General features: G+C 39.5%; 1 protein-coding gene across 2 annotated transcripts in view; it reads right to left on the bottom strand.

Annotated features, from left to right (window-relative positions):
- Window positions 1–15,131, bottom strand: part of fbln1 (fibulin 1) — a 177,559-nt gene that overhangs the window by 133,117 nt on the left and 29,311 nt on the right. For both annotated transcript variants that reach the window (XM_043709279.2, XM_043709278.2), the window contains exon 4: window positions 3,829–4,027. In XM_043709279.2, the coding sequence (XP_043565214.1) occupies window positions 3,829–4,027 (199 nt within the window). The remainder of the gene's footprint in view (window positions 1–3,828; window positions 4,028–15,131) is intronic.

The raw sequence follows: 15,131 nt of genomic DNA, 5'->3' as shown, positions 1-15,131 counted from the left end.
AGATGTTTCATAAACATTTTATGTGGGTAAAGAACTGTTACTGCTTTATATTATTACCTCATCTGTTCATAATTTTAACACCATAATGCAGTGAAGCAGCAATTTAATTCATGTAATTGAAATGTCTCTTGGAGGATGGTTAAAATGTTCTTCAGCAATAATTGTTATTGTGTGGGAAAATGCTGGAGTAAATATGTACAAACATGTACAAAAAGTATGGGTGGCACAGTGATTCAGTGGTTAGCACTGCTACCTCACAGCGTCAGGGTCCTGGATTTGAATCCAGCCTTCGGTGACTGCCTGTGTGAAGGTTGGAGTTTGCACATTCTCCCTGTGTCTATGTGGGTTTCCTCCCACAGTCCAAAGATGTGCAGGTTAGGTGGATTGGCCATGCTAAATTGTGCTTGTTGTGTCCGGGGATGTGTAGACTAATGGAAATACAAAGTTACAGGGATGGGGCCGAAGGGATCTGCGGAGGGGAATCAGAGTCTGGGTGGGATGTCTTTTGAGGGTCAGTGTGGAATTGATGGGCTGAATGGCTGTTTCTATGAAAAAAAATAGGATGAATGAAATTAGCTTTGATTGGCAGAATTTGAAGGAAATCTTTGGTTTAGGTTGGATATCAGTACTCTCAACTATACTTCAAGTGGTATGCTGGGGTTATTTGCATTCCTCTAAACAACAGAGATACAAAGGCAGATTAGATCTTTCTCTAATGCCTGATTGCACTTTTTACAATCCTGTACTTTCTCAGTATCACACAAATGTGCAGCCTCAATTATACACTATTTTCTGAGATCTGAGTTCAAATCCATAATCTTCTAACTTGAAAAATTCTAACTTGTTGAACTCAGATGAGATGCTGCCACTGTAAAGTCAAAACCAAGGCTCAATTGTGCACTGAGTCTGAAGGTCTCCACACCCTAGCCAGATGGGCAGTGGAGTCCAATTCCAGATGATCCCTGCTGAACCTGATGCTGGGCTGGGGACAAACAAACATGCATGGGAGGTATTTCAGACTTCCATAGTTCACAAAGGTAGTAGCACATATAACATCATGGTGTCTTTGAGTCAGTAACAATTTTTTTCTGTCACCTAGGTTTCTGAAAAATGACTTAGGACCTGAAGCGTAATTGAGAAAAAGGTCTAAATCGACTGCTGTTTTTTGGAGATGTCAGGCATCTTTATGGAGAAATCAGGTACCTCTTTGGAAGAGAATCACTTACTCTGGAGAGGTGAAGTACCCCTTTGGGAAAAGATAAATATCCGTTGGGAAAGGTCAGGTGCCTTTTAGCAGTTGTTAACGTCCATTAATGTCCATTAGATGGATAAGCTTTGTGGAACTGTCAAGCTATTGAGCCAATAAAATCTCCAACTCTTTAACTATTTTTAAAGAAACACACAAAATGGTGACTCTCAGTTGCAATTTTCATTGATGTTTTTGACAAAGGAATGAAGATTATCTTAAAGGATTATTGCTTTCACAATCTACCATCATCACTGTTAGGGCTGTATAAGTTCCTAGTTTGATTGACATCTCCATGTGGTTACCAAGAAATTACCCATCCTTGATGTGGGGCTAATAGCAGAAATGTTTCCGAATATAATGGGTTTAGTACTGGAGAGATTTCAATATATTGAATAGGCTTTAATAAGACTGATTTCTTTTAAATGTAATAACAGCCATAAGAAATACTTAAAACTTTTTATTTCATTTGGCTCCTTAGATCTGCCCATGGTGGATAATTAATGAGTTGAATGAATGATATGAGGGAAAACGGTGGTGGAAACAATAGCATGAGTTAACATGACTAGCCATTAATTTAGGACAAGAATTTAGATAAATGTGAGGTATTGCATTTTGTCAATAGAAACAAGGACAGGACATATAAAGTATTGGTAGGGCCCTGGATAGCATTGTAGAACAGAGAGACCTAGAGGTTCAGGTGATTAATTCTTTGAAATTTGCATCAGAGGTAGATAGGGTGGTTGAAAAGGCATTTAGCACACTTGTCTTTATTGCTCAGACCTTTGAGTATAGGATTTGGGACATCACATTAAAGTTGTACAGGACATTGATAGGGTATCTTCGACAGTACTGTGGTTGCCCTGTTATGGGAAGGATATGATTAAACTGGAGAGGGTTCAGAAAATATTTACCACGATGTTGCCAGGAATGGAGGATTTGTGATATGAAAATAGACTGGAGCAAACAAAGTTGAGGGGTGACCTTATTGAGGTTTATAGAATCATGAAGGGCATAGATAAGGTGAATGACTAGAGTCTATTTCCTAGAGTGTGGGAATTCAATACTAGGGAGCATATTTTTAAGATGAGAGGAGAAAGATTTAAAAAGGATATGAGGGGCAATTTTATTTTACACAGAGAGTGGTTTGTGTATGGAATGAACTGCCAGCGAAAATGGTGGATGCAGGTCCAGTTGTAATAGTTAAAAGATGTCTGGCTAGGTTCATGAATAGGAAAGATTTGGAGGAATATGGGCCAAGAGCAGGCAGGTGGGACTAATTTTGTTTGGGAACATGATTGGCATGGACTGGTTCCATGCTGTATGACTTTGTGACTCTATAACTATAATGGGCTATGATGGTAATCGATGGGGAGTCATGAATTGATGCAAGTTGACATAAAATTTTACACGGAGGGGCCAAGGGCTTAATTAGAAGTATTTAGATTGGTCTTGAGGTAGCGATATATGTAAACTCTGCCTCAAGACCCTTGAGAAGTACCATTGAGAAATACTGTTTGAGATGGATTCTCCAAATCACCTGAAAGGACAAGCATACTAACATCAGAATCCTTGAAGTAGCCAATAGCACTGGCATTGAAGCCATAATACTTCCAAAACCAACTCCACTGGGCCAGCCACTTGCTAAGAATGGCTGACTTCTGACTGCCAAAGCAAATCATCTTCATTCAGTTCAAGAAAGGGACTTGAACAAGAGGAGGACAAAGGAAGTGTTTCAAAGATATCCTGAAGGTTTCCCTTAAGAAATGCAACATAAATGTCATCACCTGGAATACCCTCATTCAGAAGAAACCAATTTGCAAGAAGTTTTAGTATCAAGGGACACAATTCCATGGAACGCCCATCAGCAAGAGGAAGTATGGAAAAGGAACCAGGGGAAGGAATGCCAATTCATCTTTTGGAAACACAATCAAAACTTGCTGTCAGAGATGCAGCTCTAGGATTGGGGTCATAGGTCACACAAAGACCCACAGAACCCATGACCACTGACAAGGAGTTTCCTAGATGGATAATCATACTCGCTGGCGAGTGATTGTCAAAGAAGGTGATAGATTGACATGCAAGGTATGCAAAGCAAACACCATTGGGGCTGTATTGAGCAGTAAGAGTTAGTATGGAGCTTAGGAAGAGCCATGGGGTGAGGGTGTGTGGAACAGATAGGGTATGCAAAGTGAGTGATGCATTAGTGGGTGTACAGGGTAAGGGACATTTTTTTTGTTTTATTCACCAAGTCTCAAAGCACTGAAGTGGGCCTTTTGAACAGATTGCCTTGGCACATGGCACCTCCTGTCACTGCTTCTGCACTTACTTCCACAAACAAATTCCAACCGTTCAGGCCAGTTTCACTCGTTTTGGTGTGAAGTCGGAAAATTTTCTGACTATGCATACGTGATTGGGGAAAGTGAAAATTGAATAGTCATCCTTCACTTTTATTATCATAGCATTCGTCTTGAAATGTTAATATTTTTCCACTTAGAATGTAAGCTACCTCACATTCAGTTCTATGCTTTTTTACTTGCTGTTTCCAAAATAATGGTCATTATTTTTTCTTTCAATTTTACCTGTGCTCTGATTGTGCATAGCTGTTGTAGAAAGTCCTTCTATGTTATTTCCTGCATCTGGAAGACTGACGTCTTCTTGATCTCCTACACAGCATGCCCTGTAGACCTGTCCACACTGGTATCCTAATGCTGGATTTGCTTCACAATTGAGTCCATTGGCTTTAGCTCCTTTACCAAGAAGGCAGCACTGACAGCATTTCTGTAAAATAAAGGGAAATAGGGTGGGGTGAGAAATACAAAAATAAAGCATGATTTCTCCTTAACAAATTAATTAGTTTAGAAATGGAGAGCAGGTGACAATTATGACTAAATAATGAAACTGAACAAATAATTTGGAAATGGTTCACTTGAAGGAAGAGGATCAGGGTGGAGATTAGACAGCTGTAAATTCTCTTGGCTGGCCATTTATTCAGTCCTGTGCCCGAAACGTTGAATCTCCTGTTCCCTGGATGCTGCCTGACCTGCTGTGCTGTTCCAGCAATAAAGTTTCAACACTGGCCATTTATTCAGCAACACTGCCTAACTGTGACTATCAACTCATGCCTTTTGGTAAACTTAACCAATGTCCCTAACAATTCTGAGGCCTCACATTTTTGTGCTCCATTACATTGTGCCAGCTTCCATCTTGTTGTAAGACATAATTGCAGATGACATAAGACTTAAAGGTACTGTATTGTGTTGGACTTTGGCTCAATCTACCAGTTTACTTTCCTCTATGTGTGAGCCGAGTCCTGCGTATTCTTTAAATGAAGCAATAGGAGAAGATATTCGGTCTCAAACTCTTTGTATATTTTATCCACTTACTGCTAAAATAAACTGAGTTCTGGGTCTAGGACTTCCCGTCCCTGACAAACTGCAAAGTGTGTCAGTTCACGAAGTCCAACGTATTCCTGTCCCTGACCCAGTCTTTTATACAGTACAGAACGTCATGCAATCACTGAGGTGGGATTGTCTTCTGATTGGCTGTTGATCTGACTCCATTCTCCGCCTTTTCGCATTCCTGGATGTTTGACCCCATGTGACCTCCTTCTGCCCGCGAAACAGAGCACCACGTGACCTCCTCTTGTGCGTGAAACAGTCTCCACGTGACCTCCTCTTGCAACCACAGAGCACCACACATCCCGTATCTGTACGCACAGGGCGGTAACCCCCTTGCTGTTTATCTCGTTCCCCTGACCACAACTGTGGCCGCTCTCATTAAGCCGTTAGTACATGAGGTTCTTTTCCCAGATATGGGAATCAGTCTAGCACATTCTGATCTGCGTTAACGGTTTTTTTCTATCGTGTGGTCACATCAGCACATCTTTACAAGTCAGATGTACTCAGTACTTTTCCACTGTTTGTTCATACATACAAGGGTTACACTACACACTGTGCTAGTTAATAGTTAAGTATAGCATTGTATTATAAGTAACTGAAACAAATATATCATTTAAGGCTTCTAAATGCCTCGAACTAAGCCATATATTTACAATTGTGAATTGTGAGGGTAATAACAATGAGTTGCAAGGTCACGGACAGAGTGATGAAATGGGCACTTAGATAGAAGCTGGATGAAGTTTGATGCCGAGAAATTTGTATTGATACATTTAGGTAGGAAGAACAAAGAAAAGCAATATTAAAAAAATTCTGAAGATGTTGCAGAACCAGAAGGAGCTGGGGACATGGCCAGTGAGAGACTGCTCCTGTCTCCAGGGTGTCTCCTGTTTCCGTAATGCATACCTTCCTACTCCTAAATCATTCAGATGCCAAACTTGTGAGCCAAATTTACAGCAGAGCTAAACTATGCCATATAAATTTAGCAAAACACCTTGTCTTTTGCACTTTGTTCTTCTATTTATAAAAGTTCTATTTATAAAGCTTAGGTTTCAGTCCAATACCCTTTATCACCACAGCTTTGCAGAATGCACTCTTGCTGCCAAAACAAACAGTCACTTGGACTTGGGCTCTTGCTCCAGGACAGTAGGTGTGTAAAGGCTGAAATATAATCCCTGATCAGAGCATCCACCACAAGCTTGTTTATGAATGCATTGGTACTTGAAGTGGCACCGCTGGAGCCTGGACTCCCTGCCTGGGAGTCTATGTGCACCAGAGTTGAAGGTTAAGAAAAGAGGTTTTTTTTCAATTCTCTACAGTGTGGAAACAGGCCCTTCGGCCCAACGAGTCCACACCAACCCTCCGAAGAGTAACCCACCATCCCTCTGACTAATGCACCTAACACTATGGACAATCTAGCATGGCCAATTCACCTGACCTGCACACCTTTGGAATGTGGGAGGAAACCAGAGTTCCCGGAGGAAACCCACGCAGACAAGGGGAGAATGTGCAAACTCCACACAGTCATCCAAGACTGGAATCGAACCTGGGATCCTGATGCTGTGAGGCAGCAGTGCTATCCACTGAGCCACTGTGCTACCCACATTAACAAGGCATAAAAGATCCTGGGTACATTGTTATTTCGTCATAAAGTAGAGAATCATTTGGGGCCTGAAAGCAAGCTGCTTGAGCCCATAATTTTCTTTTACAAGAACTCTTCATTTACAGGTAGACATTTATTGTATATACATTGCACCTTCACATATATTGTATATATACTGGGCCTTTACATATATTGTATATGCATTGCACTTTCTCATATATTGTATATACATTGGACCTACATATGCTGGACTTTCACTTGTGTGATATGCATTGGACCTTCACATATTTGAACGTACACTGAACCTTCACATGAGGTTAAAGTGTTTCCCCCTTCTAAATCTCTTCAATTTCTAATGTGCAGTGGCATCATTGTTCCATCATCATATATACTTCTGATTTTGACCCCGTTACTCTACATCACTCTCTGAGTCTTCATCTCTCATCATATTGAAAATTGCTACATCTCCTGCTCTAAAGTTTTAGACTTCATCAGGTTAGTCTATGCAGTGTCTTAACTTATATCCTTAATCTGGTCCTGATCTCTTTTTGAGGTCAAGGATATTATGTACTCTCCCATTTGTTGCTTTCTGTGTGCTTCTGTAGAGTAGCTATAGACCATGTTGGAGAGCTTCCCTATTTGAGTAATACATTTATTCTTTTTTTTTTAAGCTTTTTTTTGTCCTTTTGGAGCAGTGGAAAGGATCTTTGTGATACACAGTTTCCCAGATTAGTATTGGAAACTGAACCACGATTGGTGAATGGGGAAGTGCACTTTGAAGGCAGGCATCAAGAAGGTGACAGTTCTTCACTCCATTCTCAGTGAAACAGTGAGGCAGAAAAAGTGATTGAGGAATCACTGATACATTAAAATCCAAACTAGGAATTAGTTGTACTCAGTTACAGAGCAATACTATCGAATAGTGGGTACTCACCAAGTGAACTGTTAATGGGAAAGAGGTTAAAAATGCATAGACAAAGATTAGAACATAATCTTAGCCAAATATAACTTCTCGAGACAACAAGAAGATAAAACAACTGGAGAAAAGAAACACTATATAAAGTAACAGAGGTGATACAATCTAGAGACAGAGTAAAAATTCTGTCAGCCTCGAAGTTTAATAAAGGGACAGGGATATCTGGTCGGCATGGACAGGTTGGACCAAAGTGTCTGTATCCATGCTGTACATCTCTATGACTCTATAAGTTGGAAATCATTGTCATTAGAAAAACAAATTAGTTGAGGTCTTAAATTGTCATAATGCCTCATGGGTCATTCAGGATGAAAGGGTAAACATTGATCTTGCTTAAGTCGAGAAGTGAGATAAAGAATGGTTTCACAGACTATGGGACAACCATTCCTTTCATACATCACATAATGTACAGAGTCATACAACTATTCCAAACACAGTACATCATCATCATTCCAATATTTTACTCAAGAACATCTATTCAGAGTCCCAGGTCATCTTATGTGGGAGTGGAGGTGAAAATAGTGTAGTGAAATTGGTAATAATGATGTTCATAATGACATTAATGTTTATAAAACTATGTGAGTAGGAAGAAGTAAACTACTAGAATAATGTACACCAAGTAGAAAGAAACTTGGAGGGAAATGTGGTACAATGAGAATCATGTAAATCATGATGATATAGCTGATGATATTTGTTATGATCCCAGACAAGATCATCAAATTATACTACATTCTGGTTAAGGACTGGTAGCTTTATTTTAACACAGATGAAAGTTGAGTTCCAGCAAACTTTCCAAGAAAATAAAGGCAAAGGTTCCATAGTCCTAAATAAACAACTCTGATCTTTACTTTACAAGTTAAAAATTACAATAAATGCACAATTTATTTTTAACATGCAGAATTAATATCTGATCTATCGATAATAGTCATGACCATGGATCAGAATCCTGGATAAACTATCGGCATATTGAATATTAATTACAAAATGCTTTTTTAAAAAAGAACACCGTGCCAAAGGTAGGTACTGATCGTGAATTCAGTAGATGCCTGGAGAGAGTGAGAGTGAAAGATGCTGGAGTGTCAACCAACAGAGAATGTGAGGACTGCAGATGCTGGAGATTCAGAGTCGAAAAGTGTGGCACTGGAAAAGCACAGCAGGTCAGGCAGCATCCGAGTAGCAGGAGAGTCAACATTTTGGGCAAAAGCCCTTCATCAGGAATGTCAACCAGCCAAAGTATCAAAGAAGTTTCAAAGAGGGTAAATGCACTACAAATTGAACTTGCAATCTTCTGGGAGTATCTCAGACTGTAAACCTGATGGTAAAAAATGATAACAGTCACTTGCATTTTCTCCCATTCAAGAGTACACAGCAACAGATCACTAGTCTGTATATTAGTTGTCGGATGTCCTAGTGTGTGGCCTATTGTGACAAGGATCACATCTCAGAGAACATCCACCTTAAACATCCTGTAACACATGTAAAAGAAGGGAAAAGACTCTTTCCCACCCTGAGTGCTGCCAGTCAGCCACTGCCAAAAGAAATCAGAACTAAATAGTTTCAGTTATCATACAAAGCCAAGAATATTGAAATCTACTGTTCATCTAGCAACATAACATCCATTGCAGCATCCATAACATTCAATGATCTGCACCTTGTGAACAATTCAGAGACTGACTTGATTTTTTTTTAAATGTTTACTGTTTTGGGCTCACCTCTTACATCTAAAGTGTGTGTATGTGTGTTTGTTACTATTTCTTCACACATTTAGCAATTAATAAAGTCACTCTGATTGTATCAAATGGTACAGCAGAATTACCTACTCCTGCTCCTAGTTCTTATGTTCACTCAAGAAAGCTTTGAAAATACAGGTTCATTTGAATCTGGAAGAAAGGTGTTGGCAAGGGAAGGAATCCTCTTAAAACTAACTCATTTGCGATCAGCTGAGGGACAGGTGGATAAAGAAAGGGACCTAGTTCACCCCTATTCACCCATGAGTTTAAATGTTTGAGTCTGGATATGTAACAAATTTGTGAACCCCACCTGAGCACTGTTTGGAACAGTAATTGTGTATGCGAGTGAGGCATGCCCTACTGGGACTATGTGATGCGGAATATGATACACCAAAATGATCGTCATGGCCCCTGGTTTAATTAGGTTAATTAAAATTCAGTTACCGCAAACCTCCAAATAAAGGGACAGCAAAAGCCATTTTTGTTCAAGTTTACAGGGCTTTACTGGGGCTTTTCAAAAGGAGTGTGAGGCGCCAAACTGATTACAATGAGTTCTTACGTTGATTAGATCAATGAAAGTTTAGCTACCATAATCTCCCACTGTGTCAATTGCTTAGCACAGCATTAGCAATTACTGCACTGAAGTTAGAACAGTACCAAGTTCAGGAATGCTTTAGGAAGCAAAAATTTATAAATTTCAAAGTTTTAGAAGTCCGGCACCTGGCAAAGTGCATCATTTGCTCCCGCCCCACCCCCACCCTAAATCGAGGGCTCTTTTCAATCAATATTTGAAGAAAGTGGAGCATGCATTTAAGTCTTCTTCCAGATGGCCATGGAGAAAGATTAAGAAGGTGAAGGACTATCTGTAACAACAACCTGTGACTACAGTATAGCATAGCTACTGCTGCGTTTTCTGCTACAACAACCTGATCTTCCTGTTAAATGTGTGGATACTTCGGCATGTTTTAACTGGCCTGAACTTCACTGTGGTTTAGCCAAATGAGTAATTTTTGGCAGCTGATTTAGAAACAGCTTATGGAAAGTTACAATTTGGCCAAAAAATCACAACAATTGTAGTCTTAACTTATTTTGCATTGTTTTTGTGCAATGTAAAAATCAACATCAATGGTCCAATGGACTAACGAGCCAATTAGTAGCTAAAAAAAAGCATTTCAAACATGACGGATACATCTCTTTGTCTCACAACTCATTGTCTTTCAGTCTCTGCAAACTTTGAACTGCTCTTCAGAGACCCCCATACAGTCATGTAATTAGTCCCACCCTGATCTCATGACAAAACTGTTGTCATTCATTTTGGAACAGTCAAATGTAGCAAGCACTTTAGAACTCCACAGTCATGAACGTTAAAATGTTGCCATTTTCAGAATGCTGGCTTTCAGCATAAATTACATACAATAAAAAAAACCACAGGAATTCAATACACAACTCTTAGCAAGAGTAAAGACACTCTTGGAAAGAACATATAAAGAAAAAGGTCTAAAAATACTACATGAAAGAATTGTAAATGATAATTTACTCGGTGCAGATATAAATAAAGGAAAGTTATAGTTTGGAGAATTGAAGAGCCTTACTTAAATGATAAGGAGCAGGCAGCCTCAGGAACGGTGTGTGTGCAGACACCCACAGCCTGAGATATGCCAGATTGGTATCTCAGTCTGCAAGTAGCAATATTGGCTTTAAAGCACAAGATAAAATACAGATCAATCTCAGTTTTAGACATGCCTTTCTACTTAGTAGTGAACATTCCTGATTTTTAGCGATATAGAGAGCTTTAAGATTTCTTGCTCTTTATATTTCAGCTTTGCTAATAGTCTTTTACTTGTACTGAAATTCCTTCAGAACTTTGGAATTTAATGGATGAAATTTGCGATGTAATTTGTTTGAACTATTTCACTTGGTCTGATAGTACAGTAACCTTTGACGCCCATATGTAATTTAAATGCTGCAGGTTGTTCGTCCACTTCTTGTTTAACGTTCCAAACTTCTTTTCAATGGCATTTGTCTTCCCTAGAAAGATTACTGTCTGTTCTTCAAATTTGTTGTTATATCCTCCATAATCTGAAGCACTGAAACAAGCTGGAGACATAAAAAAAACCTGCTGTGGTCTTTCTGTTTTCTGGAATGTTTCCAGGAGTGGCATAATTTCTTCTTTTACATCTTTCCTGCTGCTTTGTGTTCAGGGTATAAAGGGTTATTGGGGGTGTCTTGTCTCTCAAAAACAAGCTGCTTGAGTCCATGCTCTCTTTGCTAGAAATTTTTATTACAGCTACTTCTATACACATTAGACCTACATCAAAGACATTTCAGAAATGACTGCCAGACTACTCAGACCCCTTGGCATCGTGGTAACCCACAAACCCACCAACACACTAAAACAGCAGCTAATGAACTTGAGAGACCAACAAGCAACAAGCAAAACTAATGTCATTTACAAAATACCATGCAAGGACTGTAACAAACACTACATTTGACAAACAGGTATGAAAACTAGCCACCAGGATACATGAACACCAACTAGCCACAAAACGACATGACCCTCTCTCATTAGTATCCTTACATACAGATGAGGAAGGACACCACTTCGACTGGGGCAACACATCCATCCTAGGCCAAGCCTAACAAAGACACGCACGAGAATTTCTAGAAGCATGGCATTCCAACCGGAACTCTTATCAACAAACACATCGAGTTAGACCCCATCTACCACCACCTGAGAAAAAGAACAGGAAGTGACATCACCATAGGAAATGACACCGCCAACCCAAAGAAACCCAAACATATAAATAGAAAGCATGAATTATCAGCAGTGCTTCGCCTGAGGCCCACTGAAGATGTTATCTAGTAGGGTGACAAAATGCCTGGAAATGAGCGAGCAAACATACATCCAGAACCTCAACCTGAGCTACAAATCTTCTCAAAACTCGCTAAAACCTTCACAAGACGGTAGAGCTTCCAACCCTTCCAGATTTCACCACAAAATCACATGCTCATTGTTATATCATCATCACATATGGTAACTGATTACTCGATGCTGGTATTATAAATTGAAGCATAAAGTACTAAAATAAGGAAGTTATGCTATATCTGTTTCAGCATCCGTAGGAGTATTGTATATAATTCTGGGCACCACACTTCAGAAAGAACTTGAAGGCATTGGAGAGAAAATAGTTTTGCAAGAGTGTTTCTATGGGATAATAGCTACGTGGATGATTTGGTGAAGCTGGGATCTGTCCTTCTTAGAACAGAAACACTTGTGAAGAAAATTGATAAAACTGTTCAAACTCACGAGGAACCAGGAGAAAGTTGACAAAGTGGAGGTGGGGGAAGCATGCACGTTAGCAATGTTTAAGGCCTACCTTGACAGACACATGAACGTGAGGTAAACAGAGGGATCAAAACCACGCAAGGGCAATACGTTGTGGGTCCAAATAGGGAATAGGAATCAGCATAGGGCTGGTGGGGCAAAGGGTGTGTTCCTGCACTGTACTGTATTGGGAGCAACTTTCCCAATTAGCTGAAGAGTTGAGAATCAAAAGGTACTGATTTCAGGTGACTGATAAAAGAATAATAGAACACTCAAAAATCCTTTCCTTAGTTGGTGGTTTCTATACTAATCTATTTTATTGAGCACCTTAGAGGAGTCATTAAAAGGGGGACACGATGATGGGCATATTGGTAGAGGGCTCCTCTTAGTCTGTATGAAGAACGCAAGGATGACAAGGTCTGCAAAAACAATTGCTGCAGGTGAGGAACAGCAGGATGAGGAAGGAAAGATAGATTCCTTTCCTTTTGTAAATACAAGATATTCCCCTTCCCTCCTGTTCTAGACCTCCTTCTCCAATGCCACTTCCAAAAACTTGTGCACCATTTATTTCAGCTCCTGAGCTGTTGTGAAATAGGCTGCTGTATGCCAGCCACCCTTTCTGTTAGTTTCTGCATTATTCAGCATTATGCTGCTATGTGTCAATACATCTTCAGTGAAAGTGCTTGTGAGGAGTCCATATGTACTGTTCTGCTTGAGTGCTAAATTGCAAGTTTCTGGTTTAACATATCCAGGCAAATTCAAGTTATGTCAACTAGGAATTAGGAACAAAGTTTTGTGCTAAATCCAGACTTCAAACAAGCCAGTCCAATCTTTGGCCAAAATAATACAATAAAATACAATACAGTGCAGGAACACACCCTTTGGCCCACCAATCCTATGCTGATTCCTATTCTCTATTTGGACTCACAACTTATTGCCCTTGTGTGGTTTTGATTCCTCTGTTTATCTCACGCTCATGTGTCTATCAAGGTCGACCTTAAACATTGCTAACCTGCATGCTTCCACCATCGCCACTGGTACTGCACTCCCTCTGTAAACCTTCCCCCTCTCACCTTGAACCTGTGCCCTCTTGTAGTTGACCTTTCCACCCTGTGAAAAAAGTCTTTGACTATTCACCCTATCTATGCCTGTCATAATTTTGTAGACTTCTATCATGCTGTCCCTCATTCCTATCCATTACTTTCACAGGAATATGCCTGTCCCATATTCTAATCAACTGTTCTTTAAAAAGAGTCTCACATGTCAGATGTGGATTTATCTTCAAACCCTGCTCTCAATCCACATTCTCCAATTTGTGCCTAATTCAGTTAAAGCTGGCCTTACCCCAATTTAACATCTTCATCCAAGGTCCATTCTTATCCTTATCCATAAGCATCCAAACAACTTACAGAATTATGGTCACTATTCCCAAAATGATCCCCAACTGAAACCTTGATCATTGGGCTGGGTTCATTTCCCAATACCAGATCCAGTATGGCCTCCTCCCTCATTGGACTACCTATATACTGTTTCAAAAAAACTCTCCTTGACTTATCTAACAAATTGCTCCCCATCCAAGCTCCCGGCACTAAGGGAGTCAATATGATGGAAGTTAAAATCACCCACCACAACAACCATGTTACTTACATATCTTTCCAGAATCTGATTACATATCTCTTCCTCTATCTCCCACTGGCAGCTGGGAGGTCTGTAGCACAATCCCAGCATTGTGATTGCACCCTTCCTATTCCTGAGCTCTACCCATAATGCCTCATTGCAAGATACTTTTAGGGTTTCCTCCCTCAATACAGCTGTGAAATGCTTCCTAACTAGTAATGCAACTCCCCCACCTCTTTTGTTTCTTCCTCTGTCTCTTCTAAAATATCAATACCCTCGAGCGTTGAGCTGCCAATCTTGTTCTTTCAACTATGCCTCTGTGATAGCAGCAACATCATAACTGCATGCATTAATTCAGGCTCTAAATTCATCCATGTTACCTGTTATACATCTTGCATTGAAACACAATGAATAATTTTTAACAAATGAACAATTTTTGCTTTAATTATGATGTAATTATTATTAAACAGACCAGATTATGGACCACTTTTAAAAATAGATTTTAATTGATAACTCTATATAAATCAAGGTATAATTGTGCTTTAAGCAGAAATTTGACAGTGCTCCCTCATCTTTTAGGTGCAAAATAGCATGGCAGTACCCAATATGGTGGGCAGAGTAGGCACACTTCCCTTGTGTTATAACCTTTTTGCTCGAAATTCTGTGCCTTATGGTCCTGTTCCACAACCACCTGATGAAGAGGCAGTGCCTGGAAAGCTAGTGCTTCCAAATAAACCTGTTGGACTATAACCTGGTGTTGTGTGATTTTTAAAAAATATATTTTTATTGAAAAAATAGATTTTTTAGTATTACAACAAATACAAAACAATACAATTCAAAACAGTACAAAAAAAACACAAGTTTAAAAAAAACTCACTCTCATGTGCAAATGTATAAACATATATAGAAAAATATAGAATTAAAAAACAAACTAGCTATTTAACTAAATAAATAATAACCAACAACAAACTAATAAATAGTAATAACTCAACTCAGCCAAACAAGACACTCATACATTCACAGTTCCTCCTCCCTGGATATTGGACTCATAAAACACAATCAATATATAAAAGCCCTTGTTAGTGTGGCAGATAAATCTGCGTCCAGGTGTTCCAAAAAAGGCTGCCATGTCTTATACAAAATCTCAGTTTTGTGGTGTACTATGATTTGGAGATGCCGGTTTTGGACTGGGGTATACAAAGTTAAAAATCATACAACACCAGGTTATAGTTGAACAGG

The sequence above is a fragment of the Chiloscyllium plagiosum genome, unplaced genomic scaffold, assembly GCF_037043375.1.
Source record: "Chiloscyllium plagiosum isolate Xiang-an unplaced genomic scaffold, Cpla_swu_hap1 HiC_scaffold_19, whole genome shotgun sequence".
NCBI lineage: Eukaryota > Metazoa > Chordata > Chondrichthyes > Orectolobiformes > Hemiscylliidae > Chiloscyllium > Chiloscyllium plagiosum.
Note: the sequence above shows the minus strand (reverse complement) of the source record. Positions and strands in the feature narration are given on the sequence as shown.